Below are 13,364 nucleotides of genomic sequence, written 5' to 3' on the forward strand. Positions count from 1 at the left end.
ATATGATTTTCATCACAGCTGCACGTTTGGTGCATGCTGAAAATGAGAAATTTAACTTTAAAGTAAAACATCATGAGGGTGCTGCTTCTGATATAGGTGGAGAACCTTACTTTGACACGGAAAGATTAACCTGCATCCATAAAGTATAAATAGAAATGCTACGGAAGCTTAATATTCACATTCAGTGCTTTTTCTCCCATTTCCTTCTGGCAACTAACAGGGTTGATTTTGTGACAATCCATTGTATACGTGTTGGGGGCGTGGGGCAGACCAAATGTTAAACGTTCGATTCCCACCATGGATACAATGTGTGAAGTCTATTTCCGGTGTCGTTGTTATTGAAAGCGGTGTAAAACCATACTCATTCGTTCGTATATATTTCGTTTGAATCTAAATGAGTAACTTTAGGGTTACGTGCAATTCATAAGCGATTGTGTGAAACATAAGCAAGCACACACACACACACACACACACACACACACACACACACAGTGGTGGAATTTGTTGATACGAACTAGTAATGGTGGAACGAGGATGTTTTTTACGTCTTTTGTTTTCAGCTACGTTCACAGTGTACTCACCTTCTCTAAATCCACTTTCTGCCATGAAGTCGATCGTGAGAAGAGTGACGTTTACAAATACCTGGCAACTCCGAAACAATACACTCAGTCCTCTTCGCAAATACCGATTTCTGAGAAATATACAGCACTGACGTGCATCTATTAATAGTGCATACGGTAAAATCTGCTTTCAGTTTGAGTGCTATTTATAAACTTGAATGAATGATTTATTGTGTAGCGTTCTTGTGCACCTGCGAGCTGTGTCAGTTGGTATCATTATAATGTGTGATCTGCGGATATAATCTTTCAACAAGTCATTTAATAGTTTACTCAAATGAAACATAATTACAGCTCATTGCATATCCTCTCGTTTGTATGTACGGATAAGCAATTCGCCTGGACCTTGAATATGGAACAATTGTCACCAAAAGAAGCATAGAAGACTACAAACAAGTATTAGCTTTAGTAAACTGATTCTGTGTGGTTTTTGACAGTATATAAGACTGCATTACGAAACAATTCACAAACAAATGCAACAAAGCTAAATAAATAAATAAATAAATAAATAAATAAATAAATAAATAAATAAATAAATAAATAAATAAATAAATAAATAAATAAATAAATAAATAAAACAAAAAAACCCATAGTACACATATCATACTAATTAGCAATCTCAGTATTTCCTTATACACGACTCGCGATCGTCTGCATATTGTCAGAATTTAGAAGCTTGTTATCTCTGCAACATAACACCGATACTACATGCAGTTGTTATTCATAGTTAACTTTTGTCATGCAAGTTCATCATGACCTAGTTAAGGTCAAGGTGACACATCTAGACATGATACAGTGGAATACTATCAACATGCTTAACACGACTGGTCCTTGATGTTGTTGATACGCTTAAAGGACAGTTACAGCCAACAGTATTTTTGAATTATTTGTTGCAGTTATTACTGTGTTCTTTTCAACATATAACAGAACATGTGACATATCAACTCCTTCTTATGATTGTGTAAAGTATGATGTGCCGGTTGAAAAGACTACGAATGTGTTCCCGATAATATATGTGTCTTCTTCCCCGATAGGTCTCCTCTAATAGGCACATGCATTCACATTCTTTCGAACAGGTCTTGTACTGTAAAGGAATGCACTCATGTTTCACATGTTGTCACCTAGGAGTTTAGTTTTACGCTGCACTCATCAATATTCCAGATATTTGGCGGCGGTCTGTATATAATCGACTCTGGACAAGACAATCCAGTGATCAACAACATGAGCATCGATCTGCGCAATTGGGAACCGATGACATGTGTCAACAAAGTCAGCGAACTTGACCACCCGTTAGTCGCCTCTTACGACAAGCATAGTCGCCTTTTATGGCAAGCATGGGTTGCTGAAGGTCTATTCTACCCCGGGGCCTTCACGGGTCTACAAGGAAACAGGAGTCAAATAGAATTCATATTGTGATCTCGTATACCTGTATTATGCAAGAGCTTTGCTTGAATATACACTGATAACACATATTTAGAAACATCCTGTGGTTTCAAAGCACCACCATCACGGCCGTAAAACACACATTTTGTGGTAGGCATTGGAGAGTATAAAAAGGTGGAGATATAAAGACCTGAAATCATCAGGCTTGAATACTACAAACATACCCTTTAAATTCGTTATATCTTGGGCAGTGTTTCTCCAACATGATTAAACTTTTGTTTTTGTTTGATTTGGATCGTAGAACTTGTTAGAACGACCCGTGAAGGTCGTGGATAGAATAGGCCTTTAGCAACCCATGCTTGCCATAAAAGGTAACTCTGTCGTAAGAAGCAGCTAACGGGATCAGGTGGTCAGGCTCACTGACTTGGTTGGCACATGTCATCGGTTCCCATTTGCGCAGATCTATGCTCATGATGTTGATCACTGGATTGTCTGGTCCAGACTCGATTATTTACAAACCGCCAACATATAGCTGGAATATTGCTGAGTACGACGTAAAACAAAACTCACTCACTCACTTGTGAGAACAGATGCAACCTTATGGATAGCAACTGCTTATTTTTTCTGCAATCCACAAGAAATGTTGCATGTTCCATGTTACACGTGCTATGGTAGCGAGCGAGTTTACTTTTCCACCGCTTTAATCCATATTTCAGCAAGATTACGAAGGGAGACACCTAAATGAGCTGTGCACATTAAGCCCATGTCGGCAATCGAACACTGACTTTCGGCGCGACGAGCGAACGCCTGAACCACTGCACTACCGCACCGCCCTTAAGCTGTGGTAATGTATTACTTTACCAACACGAACATCTTTAAATAATCTGTCGGTCTGGCATGAGTAATAGCTTACGATACTAATGGATGACAACCTCTTTATTCTTCTATGATGGGACTTTCGCCATAGCCGTTGTCACTGAATGAGTGGCGCAGTGCAGTGATAATAAAAACAATAAATAACAATAACGTAGAACGGTCATAATACTAGTACATGTTTATTAAAAGTGACAACGTGAGATGCAACAACAAACAACCATCATGGGAGCATCAGCAACAATGGATATATGTAAATGATTATGGATTAAGAACTGAGGAAGCTAAGTGATCCTGAGGCCCAACAAAATATACATATCTGGTAACATTCATTAACAAATTGACAACGGGAATGTTGTTTCATCAGTTCATTGATGACATATCGCTGGACTCTTGATTGACGGCTTGTGCCAAGGGATTCGAGGTGCTAGTTTTCTTGGGGTGACGTTATGAAGCTTTTTAAATAATTTCTACATTGTCCAAATATGGGTATTTTATTGACTTCTTGCACTTACTTGTAAATGACCGCATTAATCATTATCAGTTGTGTGTGAAACCAGAATTAGTGACGCCATTTAACAGATCACTAGTTGGCACTCCAACCGACGATGGGCACTGTATACAGAAAATACGATATTAAAGCATCGTTCTGTGCAAACGTTGCAACACTCATACAAACTGGCTTGGCGTTACTCAACCCAACACGTACACAGATATAATATATCGCCTATAGAGTCACATGAATTCAAATGTTGTCTTGGCTGACGGTGCATTTCACACGCTGGGTGAACTTTATATTCTACTGAACTTTGCACGGTACATCGTCATCACCACCACCATCGTCATCATCACCATCACCATCATCACCACCACCACCATCGTCGTCGTCACCTATAAAGAATAATTGATTATTCATTAGTAATAATTTAATTACTTTTCATATGATCTTTGTATTATTTCTACACTGTGCAGAACCGATTTCCGGTTTGTGTGTCACGCTCTGTGCCGTGTGTATTACTTTTTGTGTTCTGTTTATCAATCTCGGTACACAGTGTATTACTTTTCGTGTTCTGTTTATCAATCTCGGTACACAATGTATTGCTTTTCGTGTTCTGTGTATCAATCTCGGTACTTAGTGTAATACGTTTCGTATTCTTTTACTCTTTTCTGTGTATTACTATTTTGTTCTGTGTACCATTTTTGATGCACTATTTGTGACTGTGTTCCGTGTGTCATTCTAGGTGTACTGTGTGTTACATTTTGTGTTCTCTATATCTGTTATGGAACACATTGCATCACTTTTTCTATCCTGTGTATCATTAATTCGATGTGTACATATTGTTTATCATTTTTTTAATTCGATGTGTACATATTGTTTATCATTTTTTAATTCGATGTGTACATATTGTTTATCATTTTTTTAATTCGATGTGTACATATTGTTTATCATTTTTTAATTCGATGTGTACATATTGTTCCGTGGGTTACTCGTCACCTACCTCGTTTGCTTGTTTGAACGTGGAGTACGTGCGTGTCGCATAACGGACACTTATTGAAGCTGGCGGCGCACGAACTGCACATTACTTTGTGTCCACAAGGGACGAACTTAGCATCTGCAACCTTATCGAAGCACTTATTACATGGCGTGAAAAATTTGGAACTCGGACTTTCTGGAGCTTGGGGCCTGAATTGATTTTCCGGGGGTTCTGCGGAATTCAGGAATCCTTCACTGAAAAAATATATGTCACTGATTTATTTGTTTATTTCGTAAAGGCGCCACCGGCTCTTTTCACATATGCATGATAACATCAAAACGATCGATGGAGCGGCATACCAATAAACAAATTGTACAGGCAGAGATATATCTGCAGATTGTAGAGTCTATTGATGATTCAAAGATGAAGTGGACAATAAATCTAATAATACATCATTATTTTAGATGAGCGAGTGAGTTCAGTTTTACGCCGCACTCAGCAACACTAATTCAGCTAAATGGCAGCGGTCTGTAAATAATCGAATCTGGACACTCCAGTGATCAACAGCATGAGCACCGATCTGCGCAATTGGGAACCGATGACGTGTCAACCTACATATCGAGTCTGACCACCCGATCCCATTCGCCGCCTCTTACGACAAGCAAGACGTCTTTAATGGCAAGCATGGGTTGCTGAAGATCTTCTATGCCTGGAATCTTCATGCTCCTGGGTCCTATTTTATGATGGCATTTACGATAATTACAGATACGATAATTACACAACACGTACAATGTTCATGTCAGTTCAAAGTGGTATATGTAAACTGACATGGTTATAATATCGTTTATTAGACTGGAATGGCTTGGCGTTGATTTACATTTGAATTAGAACTAGTCATTAATTGTTTCATTCCCTCGCAAGAAACTTCGGAATTTAGGGATCCTTTCACTGAGCTCATCGCCTAAGTCCATTTGAAGAGCCCTAAATAGATTAAAGGTTTGTGATGCTGCTGCTGCTGCTGCTGCGGCTGATATTGATGGCGGTGAAATTACAAATAAGTAGAAAGATGAGCCTGTCCGCTTGACCACACCAACGATGACGTGTCAGACATGACCTATAGCTTTACTAACGCGTATTTTCTCAACCACATTGCTGAGGAAAGTAAACGGCCACAATGTTGTCATGCATCAAGCATTACTGATTCTGTCGTCATGCATCAAGTATTACCTTACTGATTCCGTTGTCGTGCACCAAGTATTGCTGGCTATGTCTTCATGCAACAAGTATTGTTGAATGTCTTCATGCAACAAGCATTATTGATTATATCTACCATAATCAAGCATTACTGATTATGTCATCAAGCACAAAACATTAATAATTCAGTCTATACGAGTCAAACATTTTTGAATGTCTCTTCATGCAACAAGCATTATTGATTATATCTACCATAATTAAGCATTACTGATTATGTCATCAAGCACAAAACATTAATAATTCAGTCTATACGAGTCAAACATTATTGAATGTCTCTTCATGCATCAAGCCTTAATAATGGCATGCGTGAGGCATGATTTGAGTCTATATACGTTGAACATTATTGATTATTGAATGTGTTTATGCATGAAGCATTACTGAATGTGTCTTCATGCATCAAGCATTATTGAATGTGTCTTCATGCATCAAGCATTACTGAATGTGTCTTCATGCATCAAGCATTACTGAATGTGTCTTCATGCATCAAGCATTACTGAATGTGTCTTCATGCATCAAGCATTATTGAATGTGTCTTCATGCATGAAGCTTTATGGAATGTGTCTTCATGCATCAAGCATTTTTAATTATGCCGTGATGCGTCAAGCATTATTGATACTTCTCGCGGCAAGACTGAGTCTATTTATTCCACTGAAAACATCAAATGCAACCACCACATCTCTCATTCTAAAAGCCCCAATGCTGATGTTCTCTGTCGGGAAAGCCCATCAAACACCTACTTCTTGTCGATGAATTCCCGAATCGCTGACTTCTCGGCTTCACCAGAACACATATCAAGGGCTGTGGATCCGTGCTTGTTCCTGGCTTTGTAAGCGGCACCTTCCTGTAGAAGTAGTCGTGCAACGTCGACGACCTTGCCTACTTGTCGACGTGACCCGCGACCCTTGTAAAGTGCAAAGGGATACATGTTTATGTTTATACTGTTTTAAACATATTTCATTGTCCATAGGACAAAGGGGTTAGGTACAAGTGCAGCACGTGTCGCCTTCTTAATATACTGAGTCAAAAAAAAAGAAATTTCACAAAATGTAATTTTTAAAAATTATGAATAATGTTTCTCTGATGATACATCCATGTATCCGAAATGGGATCCCTATCTTTCGACTCTAGGAAAACGTTAGCAAGACCCACTCAAACCCAGTCAATCGCGTGATCTTCATTTGCACGTGTTTGCATTGGCCTCAAGAAAAAAAAACAGATTTAAACCACAGCTCTAACGGGGCTTTAAATGCCACGGTTGTCAAATGTGCAACGTAAACGTGCCGTTGGCATGCTGCAAGCGGGAAGATCAGTTATTGACATCGCAAGAGCAATGGGAAACAGCCGTCGTACTGTGTATGACTTGCGAGGTCGTTTACAACAAACTGGCACCACTTCTGATCGCCCAAGGGGATCAGCTACAAGAACCAGGGCTAAGATGTTTAGAGGTCGATTGTACTCACAGACCATGCGAAATCGGTTGCGGGCTGCCAGTCTCCATTCTCGACGTCCATATCGTGGGCCAACATTGACGCCGTTTCATCAACGACAACGTCTGCTGTGGGCCCAACGTCACCTCCGATGGACCCAGCGAGATTGGAATCGAGTCGCCTTTAGCAATGAATCCAAGTTTACCCTCAGATTCGCGGCCGTCAGGGATAGAGTTTGGAGACGACGTCGTGAACGGTATGCCCAATGTTGCGTACAGGAAGTCGACAGATTCGGGGGCGGAAGTTGCATGGTGTGGGGAACAACCGTTCCCGACCTCTGGTCATCCGTGGAAATCTCACAGCTGCTGCTTACCGCGACCAGGTGCTCACCCTTGAACTCGTTCCTTTCATGGTGGCTCATGGCCCAGGTCTACCAATCCAGCATGATAATGCTCGGCCGCATACCGCGGTGTTGACACGAAATTTCCTTCAAATTGCTGGAATCAACGTCACGGACTGGCCATCGAGGTATCCTGATTTTATTCTAATAGAGCACGTGTGGGATGCACTTGGGAGAAGGCTTCGTGGTTTTAGGAACCAACCTCAGAATTTGCAGGAACTTCGCGGTGCCTTGCAAGAGCAATGGTGCAGAATCCCCAACCACGTGTTCACAAGCATCAGGCAGTCGATGAGGAGACGGTGTTTGGCAGTGGTGAATGCGCAGGGCGGCCATACACAATATTGAACTGAGACATTTCGAACTCATTGTGGCACTGTCAGTGTATCGAGTACAGATCTCAATAATTACAGCAATTTAACCATCTTACCATATCTTGTTCTTTTATAGTGCCCTGAAGAAAGAATGTGAAGCTTTCTTTTTTGACTCAGTATACATATGTCACACTGAAGACTTGCAGTGTTGATAAAAGGTCAAGACTTCGATATAAAATAATTGCTTCGATAAGTGTTAGATTTCATTATTCCATTTGTATGTAAGGACGGCTATTCTAAACGGCCGTTATTCTGGTAAGCTGTTGTTGCTTTACAATGTAAATACATGGAATGTATGGTGATATACAGATGCAGTCTTTCAAAATAGTTGAGTTTCATTTCATTTCCCGTGACGAGTGGCGCTTAAACTACAAGGCTATCCTACCATCCCCAACTATGCTTTTACATATGTGTGCACAGACGAACATTCCAAAGGTCACACACTGTCTTGACACAAGTCACAGCGTATTTCCAGGCGAATATAAAAGATTAAGATACCACAGAACCATATCAATAAAGGAAAGTAACTAACTTCACATATTAATTAAAAATGTTTTTCAATTCATATTTTATTATTGGAGTGAGTGAGTTAATATTTAACTTCACATCGGTAGTATTGAGGTTTATTATTGGAATCTTCTGCCTGTTCAGTAATTTTCTTAACGTAAATACATACTTTGAGCCCACTATTTTCTAATTAGAGTTCCAGACACCATTTGGCATTAATATAAGCACTGGTGGCACTGTTCCAGAAGTATGATTCCAAGACATCATACCTTACACAACCCGTGGAATGGTCTGTTACCGTTGTCATTTTCGAAGTTGGGATCAGCTCCTGAGGTAAAATAAAAAAATCAAACAAAAACTTCAATCAAGTTTCACAAGCATGTTAAAGCCGACAGCAGGGAAAATCTTTCAGTTTATACTGTAACGTGTCTTACCTTTCTGGAGAAGTAGCTCAACTGATCTGTACTGAGAATGACCAGCGGCGACATATAGAGGAGTGACACCCTGCGGACCCCTCCGATCAACTTCAGCCTTCCCCTATAATGTTTTGTTTATATATATAAACAAGACAGTGTTTACTCCAAATGTTACAGACTCGGGGAGATTCGGGTTACAATTGGTTTTCAGTAATCCATGTTTGTCGTAAGAGACGCCTAAAAGGGAACAGGTGGTCAGACTCGCTGACTTGGTTAACACAATCAAGGAATTGTATAACAACTGCGTAGATGGATCCTCATGACGTTGATCATTGGATTGTCTGGTCCAGACTTGATTACCATACAGCTGGAATATTGCTGACCGCGGCGTTAAACAGTCAAATGCTATAATTTCAACACCCGAGAATAATCGGGTCGAATGTTTGCCGAAACAGACTCCAAAGCTTATAAAGTAGTCTGAAACAAATGTAAATTGATCACTGGCAATAGTTGTGAGTGAGGCATTGTGTAAATTTAGAATATCATTGCACACTTTTAAAATCACCTCGTTCCGTCAGATAAAATGCAATGAACTTAGAGATGCTGTTTGTGTAAGTGTGATAAATATGCACAGTTAAGGCTGAAATACCTTCCACAGTTAAAAACTATTACCTGTTTTAAGCAGTCAATGGCAAATATTTTAAGCTCACAAAATATGCATAGTGTGCATTCTCTTGCTTTGTATGTAAAACATGTATTTAAAATCCACGAAAGCTGTTCACAAGTATAGTAACACGTGACTGTTTATGTGACAGTCAACCGCAATTGTACAATGGGCCATGTGGAAAAATATTACTGAATAAACTGTCTGTCTGTCTGTATAAATAATTGAGTCCAGACAAGCCAGTGGTCAACAGCATGAGCATCGATCGCAAATGGGATACTATGACGTATCAGTCAAGACATCTCGATATGTAGTTTAAGTTACCTTGACGTGCTACCATGAGTGAGCAGTGGGTGATTTGGACAAGGCTAGTGTCCATATTAGAAATACAATATTACGGTATCACTTGCATACATTAACATGTCAATCTGGCATAAAATGATTGATTGATTTTAGTTTTACGCTTCTTGAAGCAATCTTCCAGTAATATCACGGCGGGGACACCAGAAACATAGGCTTCACACATTGTACCCATGTGGAGAATCGAACCCGGATCTACAGCGTGGTGATTGGACGATTTAACCATTAGGCCACCCCGTGTCACTATGAAATACTGGAATGGTGAGGTACTTTGTCAATGAGCAGTCTGCAACATTCCACGTGGTCGTTGTTAGCGGCGATGTGAAGAGCAGCAAAGGTATTGTCAGACATCAGGGCGTTTACAAACGACGTGTCTCTCTCAAGTATTCTCTCTACGCAACTGAAATGTAAAAATGCAGGTAAAAAAGATATCTTCGAATCGGACAACTTCATATGCAGACATACAGAAATTCACTGGAACACGAGCGCCACATAGCTAAAATATTGTTGAGCGTAGAATTAAGCAACAAAACCCACCACTGGATCACTGGATTGTCTGGTCCAGACTCGATTATGTACATGCCGCCGCCATATAGCCGCCGGAATATTGCTGAGTGCGGCGTAAAACTAAACTCACTCACTATAAAATTAATATGAATTGCACACTAACGTCACACTGCCCCGTAAGCAGGCGAAGTGCAGGGGGTTGAAGTCATTATGGTTACAAAGCCTGAGATTGACATGAGGACATCCAATAAGAATCTTCGCGCATTCATCTTTTTGAATGCTGATAGCATCATGAAGAGGCGTGTCTCCAGCCTTGTCCTGAAAAGAGTTCATAACGTCACACGTCAATCACGTTACATTTAGTACTAAGTTTAATATTGAAAAGTTGAAAGCCTGAAAGACTGTTCAAGCCACGAACCCTTAATATGATTATTAACAGAACAAACTAAAATAAATGCATGATTACAATGTGGTTTACTCTTAGTGGTATACTATTTCATACGGTAGATGTAAACCTTCAGGGTTCGGTAGGGTAGCCCAATGGTTAAAGTGTTCACCCATCACGCCAAAGACCCGGGTTCGATTACCAACATGGGTACAATGTGTGGAACTCAGTTGTGGTGTCAATATGTGCTGGAATATTGTTACAACCGGTGTAAACTAAACTCACTCACTGTAAACATTCAGCTTCAGGAACACAATACACCATTCACACCACTTGTAGTAAACCCACCGTAGCATTGACGTCCACGCCCTTCTGGGTAAGCACTTTGAGGATATTGGGGAGGTCGTTGTGTACTGCAAGATGAAGGGTTGTCTGTCCGTTGTGGTGCCTGTGGTGGACGTTGGCACCCTTCTTCAGCAATTCCATCACTGTCTGCTCCTTCTTCCTGGAAATGACGACCAAACAAAATTACTTATGGACACATTGGTGTGAGAATGGGTTCATGGAGCTCAGGCAGAGACGTATCATTGATAATTCATCATTTTACCATGACTTTAATAAATACTGGGTTCTGATTGGTTAATCAAAGTCATTCAGATGCATATAATCACGTTTTATACCTCTCATTTTCCAACACAGTATGTATTTTGGCTAAATCTAAATAACGCGGTTATGGAAAAATGGAGATAAATGGACCATGTTGGAAAGTCACGGGTTTATAACCAAGTAATAACCAAGTTATAAATTGTATATTTATTTATTTTCAATGAGCTTTAAAGCTATTATAATTTCGTTATATATCTCTTTTAATTAAAAGTTTAACGGGTGTTCGGACAACTACGCCCATTTCCACCTTGCCCATCACAAACGTTTGCTGAGCTTAACAAACATGATAAAGTAGTACAGCCGCCATTCGCTTTAATGCTAGCACGGATTACTTTCTGAACTTGATGGTATTACTTGATCATAATAGTCCACCCAATGAGATGTCAATATTGAAAGCTGAAATCTTCTACCATCGTTCTACCATCGTCTTGCGTTGAATTACGTATTATCGAGGTGATTACACACAATATTACTTTATTAGTAATATCAGTAAAAATTAGTCATGCACCAATTCCACAAGGTCCTTCGTCGCAGAGCAACTGGTATCGTATGAGAATATTGTGTTAATATTAATGTCATGATCTTTGACAACGGACAAAAGTTTTCATTTCAACATCGCTCAAAAAGTTGGTATGAAAATCTCACCCAATAATTGCTGCAGATAGGGCTGTGATTCCCTTATGACCTTTGGTCTCAAGGTCAGCTCCACTGTCCAGCAGGAAGCGTACTATCTCCATTTTGCCGACATGACACGCCCTCATTAATGGCGTCAGTCTTTGTTTTCCGAACTGTTGTGATAACTGTATTGTAAGAGAAATCACATATAGATAGATTCTACAAATTAAGATCATTATTATAAGCCGGCAAAATTTTCATATCGAAAATGTCCTTGGTCTTCAATACTCACATAGAGGTCGAAAACATCCAATACATTACACACACGAACACAGACATGCTCAGTCACTGTAATGGGTATCAGAGACTTAAAGTGTGAGCTACTATCAACGTGATAGGGGAAAGTGGAATGAAATCGGTTAGTATGAGGGCAGTCGTCTTGGAAACCACAATTTCATGTGTGGAGTTGCGTCCCTCGAGTACCCCATAAACTTATAAGGGCAGTACTTTTTAATTCTGTGTTTCTCATCGCCCGACCGACCATAATTGTATTGCCGAAACGCATGTTTCGAAAGAAATGATACCTCATAAAAGTAAGCGTTCATGTTTACGTCTTCTATTTAGAAACCTGACTCAAAAAAGAGAGTTGCGTTTCTTTTACTGTTCAGCATATGTACATCAAGCACTCACCAGATGTGGGTCGGACTCTATCATGGCTTTCACTGTGTTGAAGTCCCCTTTAATGATTGCCTCTGTAACACCCCCTTTCTCTTCTGAAGATAATAACCCCCCTGATGGCGTGTCGTCCACCAGTCTTACCAAACTTTCTGTCAGATTTTCAAGCAAACCTCCCATTAGCCCCATCGCTAAAAAGGGATCTGAAAATAAAGTATCTCAATTGCCACTTTCATCAATTATTATGTCTCAAACATAAAAGTGTTTATTTCCATGTTTGGAGAATGCATTTAAATTTTGGAAACTTTAAAGTGTGAGTGAGTTTTACGCCGCAGTTTACAGCAATATCACGGTGGCAATACCAGAAATGAGCTTGAAATATTTGTATCCATGTGTTGAATAGAACCTGGGTCTCCGTCGTGACGAGCGAACGCTTTCACCACTAGGCTACCCCACTGCCCGGACAAGAAATGAAAACGATCTTGCCGTGAGTGAGTGAGTGAGTGGGTGAGTGGGTGAGTTAAGTTTTCCACCGCACTCAGCAATATTCAAGATATATGACGGTGGTCTGTAAATGATCGAGTCTGGACCAGACAATCCATTGTCCAACAACATGAGCATCGATCTGCGCAGTTGGAAACCGATGACATGTGTCAAACAAGTCAGCGAGCCCGACCACCAGATCCCATTAGTCGCCTTTTATGGCAAGCATGGGTTGCTGAAGGCCAATTCTACCCCGGACCTTCACGGGTTCATCTTGCCAAGACGT

At 40.2% G+C, this 13,364-nt stretch overlaps 1 protein-coding gene across 1 annotated transcript in view; it reads right to left on the reverse strand.

Moving 5' to 3' along the window:
- The window catches only part of LOC137267621 (uncharacterized), a 49,239-nt gene that overhangs the window by 23,409 nt on the left and 12,466 nt on the right, over positions 1 to 13,364 (reverse strand). The window contains exons 11-21 of the mRNA XM_067802107.1: positions 12,611 to 12,798; positions 11,951 to 12,105; positions 10,988 to 11,144; positions 10,418 to 10,572; positions 10,018 to 10,147; positions 8,742 to 8,844; positions 8,577 to 8,635; positions 6,340 to 6,503; positions 4,373 to 4,602; positions 3,675 to 3,764; positions 582 to 719 (exon numbers count right to left, since the gene is read on the reverse strand). Of these exons, the coding sequence (XP_067658208.1) occupies positions 582 to 719; positions 3,675 to 3,764; positions 4,373 to 4,602; positions 6,340 to 6,503; positions 8,577 to 8,635; positions 8,742 to 8,844; positions 10,018 to 10,147; positions 10,418 to 10,572; positions 10,988 to 11,144; positions 11,951 to 12,105; positions 12,611 to 12,798 (1,569 nt within the window). The remainder of the gene's footprint in view (positions 1 to 581; positions 720 to 3,674; positions 3,765 to 4,372; positions 4,603 to 6,339; positions 6,504 to 8,576; positions 8,636 to 8,741; positions 8,845 to 10,017; positions 10,148 to 10,417; positions 10,573 to 10,987; positions 11,145 to 11,950; positions 12,106 to 12,610; positions 12,799 to 13,364) is intronic.

Source organism: Haliotis asinina, chromosome 16 (assembly GCF_037392515.1).
Source record: "Haliotis asinina isolate JCU_RB_2024 chromosome 16, JCU_Hal_asi_v2, whole genome shotgun sequence".
Taxonomy (NCBI): Eukaryota; Metazoa; Mollusca; class Gastropoda; order Lepetellida; family Haliotidae; genus Haliotis; species Haliotis asinina.